Raw genomic sequence first — 11,406 nt, forward strand, 5'->3', positions numbered from 1 at the left:
TTCTTCGTTTTCAATTTCATTTGAGCTGCAGTTTTGACAGATTCTCAGATGCTCAGGAAGTTTAGGATAAGAATGTCTACCAGTTTCAATTCGTAGGTTATGGTTGCCTACTCTAAGTTTTGCTACTGCCCGTCGATGTTTAAGATTTGTAATTAGTTCTAGTGAGTTAGAGGGAGTAACATCTGTTTTGAAAGTAGAGTAAAATTTCAGTTTTTTGTTACATCTAATCAATTCATGTTGATGCATTTCTAAACCAGTTTTAAAGTTTTCGATTATTTTGGATTGACACTGTTTAGTTTTTAATCTATCTCCTTTTGTAGTATCAATCATAGTTTGTAAATCAGTAGAGAAATCGGTACCATATTGTTTAAGTATATCATAGATGGAGAGCATAAAGCATTTTTTTCCAGAGTCTGCCAGTTGAGTTGAAATTTGAAGGCATTGTCTGGCAACGCTTGAAGTCGGAAGGTTTAGTAAGTGAAGCCAAAACTTGAGTATATTAGAGAAAATAGTTAGTTTGAGAGGGAGTCTTCCGGTTTCATTTCTTGCTGCGACATTCGATGCTCTTCTATTAAGGCAAAGATAAGATTTGTAAAATTGCGATTGAAAGCGTTCGATAGGATCTTTCTCCCATTTGTTAAGGTTGAAGCTATCATATGCCCCCCATATTTCTGAACCATATAAAAGAACGGGTAGAAAGACAGCATTAAATAAGAAATTACATTTGGATATAGAGAGTTTGTTGAATTCAATATACCTTTTAAATGCAAATACTGAACGTCTAGATTTTTCGACTAAACTCTTTTTTGAGGAGGTGAAACTACCATTCGAGCTAAATATTGTTCCCAGGTAGGTGTAATCTGGGGTATTAATAATTTGGTTTCCATTTAAAAAGAAAGAATATTTTTCCCGGGTGCTTTTACGGTTCTGCTTTTGAAAAATTAAAACTTTTGTTTTCCGAAGATTTATTTTCAACAGCCATTTTTGTACGTAATTTTGGAGTGTGTCGATTTGCTTTTGAAGACCTGAAGCACTTTGAGATATAAGGACTAGATCATCTGCATAAAATAGACAATTAAGTGGATCTCCATTTGGTAGGGTAATTGCGTCTGTATCACGAGAGTTATCTAGAGTAAAAGGAAAGTCGTTTAAATATAGATTGAATAGTAGAGGAGACAGAATACATCCTTGTCTTACACCCCTGTTGTAATTAAAGAATTGGGTCCTACGATTTCCGCACTTTATGGCGCATTTGGATCTAGAGTACATATCTGAAATCAGTTGATAAAAGTGTCCACCTAGTTTATAGGTAATCAGCTTTGAAAGTAAACCATCATGCCATATAGAGTCAAAAGCTTTTTGAAAATCAACAAAACAGCAAAATAATTTTCCCTTATTTGCATTAGTTACATATTTGTCAATAAGAGTTCGTAGAGAGAAAATGTGATCCGATGTCCGAAATCCCTCTATGAAACCAATTTGTGAGGGATGTAATAGATTTTTGTTTTTGGTGATATTTTGTAGTCTATTATTTAAAAGGGCTCAATGAACAGATTGAGTATCTGAGACGCGGCTATTGCAAAACAATGGTTTCAACCTTCACGCTTGGGAAGGAAGCTATCAGATGGCGAACGAAATTGCTGAAAGGACCAAAATGCAATGAATTTATGAAAAGGTTGCTTTTTACGATGTAGAATTATGTTAGGCACAATTCCTGAAAATCTTAATTAAATTGCTTGAATAGAACGAAAGATATTGTTGTATATGATGCGTGACTGTGTGATTCAACGCACTGTGAAAAAAATGCAGCACTGCGGGGGAGTAAGGTCAACAGAAAAGTCAGCAGTGAAAGAGTTAAAACGCTTCATTTATTCTGACATTGGACGCAATTTCTTACAGCATAGTTTTTTAACATTCTATTTGTCACAACCAGTAGTGATTATTTACAACAAAGGAACGATGATACTTGCATTTGTAGTGACCTGGATCTATTTACACGAAACAGTGTTTTGTATCCACTGTCCTCAGTTTTTTTTAGTTAGCGGGATGCACGACTTGGGTTTGAAATCGAAATACGAACTTTCTCATTTCTTTCTGTCGCCAGCAGTAAATCAGTGGATTGAGAAGCGAGTTTAATATGACAATTGTGCGCGCCCACGGTAAGAACACGAAGTACAAGAATTGGAACAGTCCCACAATCTGTATCACGAGGAAAAAAACAACTGGTGCAAAGCATAACACGACAGCACCAACTATAAACACAGTTGTCTTAAGCGCTTTGTTTTCTTTGGCTATTCTTTCCACTTCCTCTTGGGGTAGCTGTTGAGTTTTGATCATTTTCTGGTGGCGAAGTGTTTCACGATATAAAATCAAGTATGAACATAAAATGAAAAGAATGACCGAAAAAATGGTAAAAGCAACGAAGACGCTAAAAATTGTTAATATTGCGTCACTGTTTATTGCCCTGGAAACCCCAGATAAGAGAGAAACGATCCAAAGTGCGATCACTGCCACCTTAATGTTTCGTTTTGTGACAAGGTAAGGATAGTGAATAGTAAATTTGATCGCAATGAGCCTCTCGCAGGTTACTAACATCAGATGAAGAGAAGAACAAACACTCGCGGTTCGTAGAGAAGTGTTGTGAAAAACGCATAACGTTTCAGATTCGCTCATACCAAGCAACTCGAATGCTTTGCACAGGATATATGATGGCTGCACTACGAGACCGGTAAATACATCTGTTGCCGCTAAACAGGCCAGCAAGATGTTGGTGTTGCTCTGGAGTCTTGGTCTTCTCTTCACGGCCATTATCACCAGCACGTTAAGCAAAACTGTCAAGGGACAAGTGATGCTGTTAATGATGACGGTGATGATGCAATTAATCTCGTAAAGAGCTTCGCCTTCCTTGCCAATATTTGTCAGCTTGTTGGCAGTGCTTGTAAAATTTGAGCTGGAGGTGTTGGCCATGATTGACTACGATATCGAAAGCGAAAGTTTACCGTCTCTGAAATTGTATTTAATATCACCTTAAATAAGATTAGCTCATGTCGGCTCTTGAGTGTGCAAATGTTTTCATACCGCATTTTCCCATGCAGTGTATTTTATCCGACCAGTTTAAATTGTAGGTTATGGAGATAAGCTCTTAGCTAATTGAGTTGCACCAAATTCGAAATTACATTTTTCATGTTTAAAGTTAATTTCCCATCACAAATGTTTCTTTTATTTTTTTTTCCCATACAAGTGCTTTCCATCAGTCTATTTCCCTTTTGATGAATGCTGTTTTTAACGACATATTAAGCAAATTTGGTGATTCCAGGAAAATTCCGGCGTCCATTTACTCGCTAAGCAAAGTTTAACTCGAGACTGGTACCTTTGCAAATCGAAGAAATGCTAAACTTCGGGAAAATCAAATCGCTAAATTTACATAGCTGTGGAAAAAACATAGAAATGGTACGTATATATACCCCTCCATAAGAAATTTGACAATGTACAAATTCGCAAATTCGTTTCATTTTACCATGCTAATTAAATCCCGTTTCGCAAATGTTCCTGATTTCATATACAGATATAATTTCGCCAAGTGCCATTTCACTAAATTGGCGGATTTAATTTTCCATTTTCATTTCGCAAAAGTTCCCGATTTCAACACTTTCGTCAAGTGGCACTTGTGCAAGTACCGAGTATTTGCATTTTTAACTGTCATTTCATCTGGTGTAATTTGCAAAGTTCCCAGCATTAAACCAAGTGTCATTTGCCGTCGAATTTCAATTTAATTTCGCAAAGTACCGACCGAATTATCGATAGGATCCGGAGTTGATGTCAACCGATAGCAATCCTTAAAAATAAATAATAATTTAGGGCGTGATTCGGAAATGACTTTCATTCCGGAACGTCGAACGAGTTCATTTCTTCGATCCCCATATATTTCTTTGTGTCTGTTTACGTGATACGAGACGAAAGTCAAGTCATTCCGGAATGAGTTCATTCCGGTTTTCATTCCGGAATGATAGTTTAGTTCTGGAATGACAATTCATTCTGGTATCATGTAAACACAGAACGAATTTCGTATACGGAGGCCACAGTTTGAATTACTTTGGTTTTAGCGGTTTCACGATAGGCAGAAATACAACAAAAACCCGATTTTTCGTCGAACTGAAACGTGGTTTAACTGTTGATGTATGGACGAGAAAGCAATAATTTTACTCAATATAAACAGGTTTCTCTCTCAATTTAATTCGTATTTTCCTCACCGGAGACTGAGTTTGCAGGTAGGTACTTACCAGTGCCGGTGTCGTCCAAGTTCGTTAGCAGATATGGACATATTCGCTAGCGGATTTCGACCCCCTTCGTGAATTTGGACCCACCAACAAAAGTAATTATACTTTATTTTCCTACACTTTGGGTCATCAACGAATATTTTATGGGCTCAAATTCGTTTCACTTTACCATGGTAATAAGGTCCCAATTCGCAAATGTTCCTGATTTCATATACAGATATAATTTCGCCAAGTGCCATTTCACTAAATTGGCGTATTTAATTTTCCATTTTCATTTCGCAAAAGTTCCCGATTTCAACACTTTCGCCAAGTGGCACTTGTCCAAGTACCAACTATTTGCATTTTTAACTTTCATTTCATCTGGTGTAATTTGCAAAGTTCCCAGCATTTCACCAAGTGTCATTTGCCGTCGAATTTCAATTTAATTTCGCAAAGGACCGACCGAATTATCGATAGGAGTTGATGTCAACCGATAGCAATCCTTAAAAATTAATAATAATTTAGGGCGTGATTCGGAAATGACTTTCATTCCGGAACGAGTTCATTCCTTCGATCTCCATATATTTCTTTGTGTTTGTTTACATGAAACGAGACGAAAGTCAAGTCATTCCGGAATGAGTTCATTCCGGTTTTCATTCCGGAATGATATTTTAGTTCTGGAATGACAATTCATTCTGGTATCATGTAAACACAGAACGAATTTCTTATACGGAGGCCACAGTTTGAATTTAAAGCGACAAATGTACCAGCATTTACTGTTTAGTTCAAAGAAGCAGCCCTATGTTCAAATTGATCGTTAAAATTGCAGATTTGTCCATTTTTTATGGGCACAAAAATATGTTTGCGCGAAACATGCGCCATCTTGTTTTGATATCGCGCTGAAGCCGCGCACGTGAAAACACCTTAGGTGAAGCCGGTCGACTTTGTCATGTGAACGCAGAACTTGGCGAACTTCAAATCATTCCAAGTTTCGTTCCGGAATGAAAGTCATTCCGGAATCACGTAAGTTTACAAATAGAAAATTTTACTGAACGTGATGGAAACAAAGATTTAAATAACAGTTTAATAAGGGGGTTCCAGATCCGCGAAAAATAAGGCGGGGGCCCGGGTTTCCCCCCCCCCCCCACTCCCCTAGAGCCGCCACTGCTTACCTTGGACATCTTGAATGCTACAAGTTTCGTTCGCTGACGGATTCGGATCCGAGAACTGAACATCACAAAGTTCGAGAATGCCACTGAGAACCTAAAAGCAGTAAGGACAGCGTTAGAAAAGAAAGAGGATAACACAATAAAGTGAACATAAAAACAAGATGTCTACAACATCAGTAACATTGACTCGAAAAGGAAACATTGATCGAAAGGTAAAACTTTGCTTCACCTTAAATATTTCGCATTGAAGTTGATTATCGATTCCCACGTTCCTCAATGCTTGCTTTGTTGCTTCGAGAGCTGCAAAACAAAATTTTCCCAATGCATCAAGCAAATTCTATTTTAAGGTTGCTTTTTTTGCGCAAACAAAAAAGGTTACTTCAAGCTGGGCCCTATTCAGTGCTTGTCTTTACTTCATAAGGCCACGATGCCTTAGCGGATACGTTCATTTTGAGGGACAAGCGGGGTTTGTTTTAGAAATGGAAACTCCAAAACGACGTGCAGCGTTTGCGTCAAAGCAATTTCTTGTTGCGTTTCTCACCGGTAGTAGATTCAGATTCTTCGTTTCTCAAAGTAGCCTCTTGGTGGCATTCTGTTGAAGTTATCTAAAAGAAGACAAGATTTTCAAGAAAAAAAAAATATGTCAGCGGTGTGTCACCAAAGATATTATTTTGTGGTCGGTGAAGATATCTGGTGTGGAAGCTAGCATGAAGGGCGGGAATAGGAAAATTGCGAAAACATTTGGAAAGAAAAATAAAGCTTTTGAAACCAAACAATAATGGAAGAGTGGATAAACAACTTGCCACTGGTTTTTACAATTAAACGGACCTCGCAACTCTCACGCCTCGAATCTTGGATGTAACAATGAAGAGACGGATAAGTACTGATTTCTGGACTTTTCGTGTAAGGTTCGAAGGGATATGTTGCAGGGGGCAGGTCGCAGCGACATGTAGCAGAGACAAATGCACAAGAACGAATCTAGCGGAGACATATTACAGCGACACGTCCCCTGAAAAATATCAGGACACAAGAGGGGGCGTGTCTCCGCTACATGATCGGATTTTGTCCCTGCGATATGTCTCTTTGTTTGAGATTATTGCACCTGGTCAAAAATGTGAAATTTTCTTTCTCCTTCTGCCTGATGTACAACTCTCGTCTTCTCCAACAGGTAGGTGTTGATAGTAGCACCAACGATCTTTTGGTTCCTAAGGGGAAATTCACAGTGTGCAAAGAGCAATGTTTAGTTCAAACAGTTTAAATTTTATTTTTCTTTGAGGGTTGTTTGAAGCCAACATTGGCTTCAAGCCACATGCAGGACGCTGTATGTATCAATCTATCCAGAACCTTCCAAGGAGAGCAAAGGAAGAGTGGGTCCCGTGCCAACTTTCACAGTGTATCCTGACTGTCGCTGTTTCCTCGTTACTACTACATATTTTGGTAGTCTCTGACTCTCACTATGTTTTGATCCCGAATGTGGGTAGTACGATCGTGGAATTCCCAAACGGGGACAATTCGCGAGAATCGCGTGGCTGCCGTGCCCACGTGTGATTGCCGAGCCGTTCACAGAAACCTTGGACAGACTGCTCATAATTGAGCCGTGTCGCCAGTCAGATTTTACCCCTGCTAGACTATAACTAGAGTCTCCTCGTGCTTTTTCGCGAGCGCGACACGCGAAGTGATTTACTCGCGCGCTTGCGTGCTTGCCCATGCTCGTAGTCTATACTCCGGCAACAGCTACCGGAATTCCCAATACTATCTTGAGAAAGGGCAACAAAACGACTTCAAGTGCTCACCGATCAAACTGAAGTTGGATGTACTTTCCAAATCGACTGCTGTTTTTGTTACGCACAGTCTGAGCATTTCCAAACGCTTCCAGAATCGGATTGGAATCAAGTATCCTTTGCTCAATCCTATTCACATTAGCGGCCTCCTCTGTTCTGTAAAGAAATAAAATCAACACAATGTGTTGTATTGCCTGGACATTTTTTTTAAACAGGATCGAAGGCAAGAGTGTAAAGAAGAGTTGGTAGTGTGACAAAGAGGCTTGTCACGCAACACTCTTAGAGCGTTGCATGACAGTGAAAAGCGAAATATAGCAGTAAACTGATATTATTGAAGACTTCCTACCTTGTGTCAGTCAAGTCAGTAATAAAACGCATTAGACTACGTGTTGTCCACGTCTATGGAAAGAATGGAAAGTGTTAGAATTTCTCTTGAACATCCTTCACCCCTCCCTTTACTGACCTTTCCGGCTCCACTTTCGCCACTGACAATGATGGACTGGTTCCTAGTTTCCAGGTCTCTTTTAAGGTCACAAAAAGCTTTCTGACCAACAGCAAATATGTGAGGAGGGTGCTCCTACAATGGGATATAGGATAAAGCAGAGAAATTTACAAGAGCTTTCTCTGCAAGAGATTGCATGACTAGTAAGGACATGAAGTCACGCAAGTCACGCTATATACTAGATAAAGGTTGGAGTGACAATAAAATGAACTAGGGTTAGGCAGGTTTTCAAACCTTGATTTCCGTTGAACTGTCACTCTTGTATTTCTTGACCATATTGTCATCATAAAGTTCAGCGACATTTTGAAATGGATTGACAGCAATAAGAGGGACACCTACAGGTCAGGAAGAAATGTCAGTGGTATGCACTGGTGAATTGCAAAGACTACTAATCATTGTAAATTATATTAGATACTTTACTAGATTATACAAAATATTTCATTAATTATAGTGAGAGGGACTTTGCTATTATTGCTAACAGATTGGTATACCTGCCCATGAGTAGAATGTTCCTGCTTGAAAACGAGCTTCTATCACCTGGAGCACTGCAATCAGGTAGATAAAGGTGTTAAAAAATATTTTATGAGATAAGCACTTGAAAATCTTTGTTTTACTTAACACATTTAATCAGTAGTGTAGCAGCTCTTGTAAGCTTGTAATTCTACTGTTCCTCTAGTGTAGCAGTTGCTATTGTTTTTGCCACTACCTTATTATTATTATACCCGCTTTCAGTGTTAAAAGCATGATAGCTGTCTTTCTACATCCATCTTTCGACATTGTCTCTTGATATGCTGTTTGAAATGAGCCAATCAAAACCGATGCATACCAGTGTTGGTTTCATGCAAAAGAGCCCACAAATTCAGAAGGTCAGGCTAGTGGGCTGCGATTGGTGGATTTTGATTCGTCTTGTTTGTTTAGCATGTCAAAAGATGGAATTTGATAGAAAGCTGCTATGCAGGTAACACTGAAAGCGGGTGTAACAATTGCACTTCTGACTTGAGTGGAGAGAGGTACTGTGAGAATAAAATGTCTTGTCCAAGAACAACAACACAGTTCCCATGGCCAGGGCTCGAACCTGGTCCACTCGATCTGGTGTCTGCTGTTTTTTTTACCATCTTAGCCCAATGTTACATTAGGTCTGTGACTAGGCCTTTCTCGATTATGCTAGCATTTTTTTCGGCATTTTTTGGGAAAACGAGCATTTTTTTCGTTTTTTCTTCAAAAAAGAATTGCTAGCATTTTCTGTCATTTTTCATGACTGTGATCCAGATTTTCAGCACTCAGAACTCAAAAGGATAAATAATCCTATTTTAGTTTCACAATTTTGATTACACAATTTGATTGTTTTCTGTCTGTTTCGACTGTTTGTGCATTGTGTTACTTGTGTGTGTGTTTTTTTTTATTTTTTTTATTTAAAAAAAAATAAGAATTTTTTTATATATTTTTTTATATTTTTTTTATAAACAAACAATTATTTGGTATCACCTGTTGTTGATATGAGCATATAATGTCAGAGTTTTTACGTTTTGTTTGAAATAAAACAAGGCATTTTTGGAATTCAAGTGGAATTTTTAAAGAAAATCAGGCATTATTTTAGCATTTTTTTGGCTTTTTGCGAGAATTTCTAGTAGCATTAAATGCCAGTTTTACTAGCATAATCGAGAAAGGCCTATTTGTGACAGCATCCCTCAAAGGAACAGTCACAGCCCAGGTTTGAATACACCCCGGGGGGGGGGGGGGTACTCCCTATAATGGCCTATATGGGGAGGCTCCGCCCGAAAGGGGTACCATTTTCAGGCTTCAGGTATTATAAAAGGGTAGGGATTTCACAAGTTTAGGTATACGAAAGGGTATAGAAATCTGTCATTTAGGTTTTTGAAAGGGCTTTTAATTAAAATATTTCGAACAGATGCAATTTATGGCTGTATTATTTCAATTTATTAAGCGCTACTTGAAAATGACAAGAAAACGTCATGTTTTAAGTCTATACCATGACTTTCATGTATATGAATTGAAAGGGGTACAATTTCTGGCAAAATGGTATATAAAAGGGTAAGGGGTAAGAGCTCGGGGCCGAGCCTCCCCGTACAAAACTTTTTGAGTACCCCCCCCCCCCCGAGTGAATACACCATCAAAAATGTGGTCTTTGTCAATTTAAAGCTTTGTTACAGTACATATGTGTTACCAGCTGAACTGTCAGTCATTTCTTCATTCCCTAACCCAGGGTTAGCATTGAGGAGATGACTAACATTTCAGTTTGTTTTACCACCTTTGAATGACCATGCAGTGCCCTGCTAACTTTGATCTTTATGTGAAGACTTCCCATTCTCACTTTTGCCAAGTATAAGTTTAACATTGGCAATGGTGGCCCTTGGTAAATTACGCTTGATTGTGATTATAGTAAAGAATTACAGGGAGTTATGTTCACTGAGAAATCGTTGAAAAAAAAAACCCTTAAGCATTAATCTAGGCCCGGGGGGGGGGTACTTGACATAATTTCAGGTAGGGAGGTGCGGCCCGGCCTCCTAAACCCTGACCCTGTTTAAGACACGAACCTCTGATTTTCCTACCCTGTTTAAGACAGAAAGCCAATTTTTGATACCCCGTATAAGACATAAACAAATACCTCACTGGCTTGTTGTGATCGTGAATCAATGCCGAAATCAACGTGAGTCAGTAATACGGAAGAATTTGTGAAAATTCGGTTTGTTACACCTCTACAGGCGTATAAGCCTATCCTGTTTGACTTTGGTCCATGCAAAGATACCCTGTTTAAGACAAAAATGGGTGAAATATATACCCCGTTCAAGAAAAAAAAGCCTGAAAACCATACCCTATCGGGCCGCACGTCCCCGTTAAGCCCCAATAAGGGAGTGCCCCCCCGGGAATCTAGGTAAGGGGGTCATGATCGGTCAGCACTGCTTCTGAGCATGTCCACCATTATAGAAAATGTCGACTTTAATCTACCAGCAGAGGTTACAACATGGCAGTTGGTTTATCTATTTAGCTTGTAGGAACTGAAGGATTCAAACCTGTCTCTTCATTCAAAAGACTCAGTGATGTCAAATCATCAGTGTCTTGGAGGTGATTTGAAAGCCGTCCTTCTTTTTGTTGTTTATGATAAAAGTTGTCATATGAATTTTCTTTTCTCCTAGCTTCCTCAGGCTTATTTGCACTTGAATTCTCTAACACCTGAAGATAAAATGAAACAGATCAGGGAGAAATTAAATATAAGTCTTATAAGCTTTAAAACTAAATGCAATAAAATTCACATTCTGCAGCAGTAAAATCAAATCTTTTGCGATGAAATTTATTCTTGAATTTGCTCAAGGTTGTAACTATGTTTTGCAGCTGGAAGCATTAAAATCAAAAAGCTTGGATACTGTACAGGGATCGACCAAGAAAAACATTCAGGACAGATCCACCTGGGACAGATCGAGCAAAAAATGACTGGGACATTAGCGAGCTGCCAACCCGGCCGGCGAGCACGTCTGATTTACTGATGTTTACAATTTCTAAAACATGGCTTTTAATATATAATACTTGTATACTTACCCTCATATTTACACCCTTCGATCATTGAATAAAGCAGTAAACACAGCTGATCAAGGAAGAAGGTAACAAAATTCTCATGGAGCTTCGCATTCAAATTTCGAACCGTGAATGAATGGTGAGCTTTGATTGGCTGAATGTTTACA

The 11,406-nt window shown here is 38.7% G+C and overlaps 2 protein-coding genes across 2 annotated transcripts in view; both read right to left on the reverse strand.

Moving 5' to 3' along the window:
• Window positions 1-11,370, reverse strand: part of LOC144645098 (unconventional myosin-XIX-like) — a 29,366-nt gene extending 17,996 nt beyond the window's left edge. Inside the window, exons 1-11 of the mRNA XM_078504572.1 lie at window positions 11,264-11,370; window positions 10,741-10,900; window positions 8,200-8,253; window positions 7,943-8,043; window positions 7,670-7,783; window positions 7,553-7,605; window positions 7,219-7,362; window positions 6,528-6,630; window positions 5,967-6,030; window positions 5,655-5,725; window positions 5,429-5,519 (exon numbers count right to left, since the gene is read on the reverse strand). Of these exons, the coding sequence (XP_078360698.1) occupies window positions 5,429-5,519; window positions 5,655-5,725; window positions 5,967-6,030; window positions 6,528-6,630; window positions 7,219-7,362; window positions 7,553-7,605; window positions 7,670-7,783; window positions 7,943-8,043; window positions 8,200-8,253; window positions 10,741-10,900; window positions 11,264-11,269 (961 nt within the window). The 5' untranslated portion in view covers window positions 11,270-11,370. The remainder of the gene's footprint in view (window positions 1-5,428; window positions 5,520-5,654; window positions 5,726-5,966; window positions 6,031-6,527; window positions 6,631-7,218; window positions 7,363-7,552; window positions 7,606-7,669; window positions 7,784-7,942; window positions 8,044-8,199; window positions 8,254-10,740; window positions 10,901-11,263) is intronic.
• LOC144645176 (adenosine receptor A2a-like) lies at window positions 1,861-3,083 on the reverse strand. Its single transcript, XM_078504662.1, has one exon. It carries the CDS (start codon window positions 2,965-2,967, stop codon window positions 2,035-2,037), a length of 933 nt encoding a protein of 310 aa, XP_078360788.1. The 5' UTR covers window positions 2,968-3,083; the 3' UTR covers window positions 1,861-2,034.
• Window positions 11,371-11,406: the final 36 nt, after the last annotated feature.

This window comes from Oculina patagonica, chromosome 3 (assembly GCF_052425735.1).
Source record: "Oculina patagonica isolate OP01 chromosome 3, crgOcupat, whole genome shotgun sequence".
Taxonomy (NCBI): Eukaryota; Metazoa; Cnidaria; class Anthozoa; order Scleractinia; family Oculinidae; genus Oculina; species Oculina patagonica.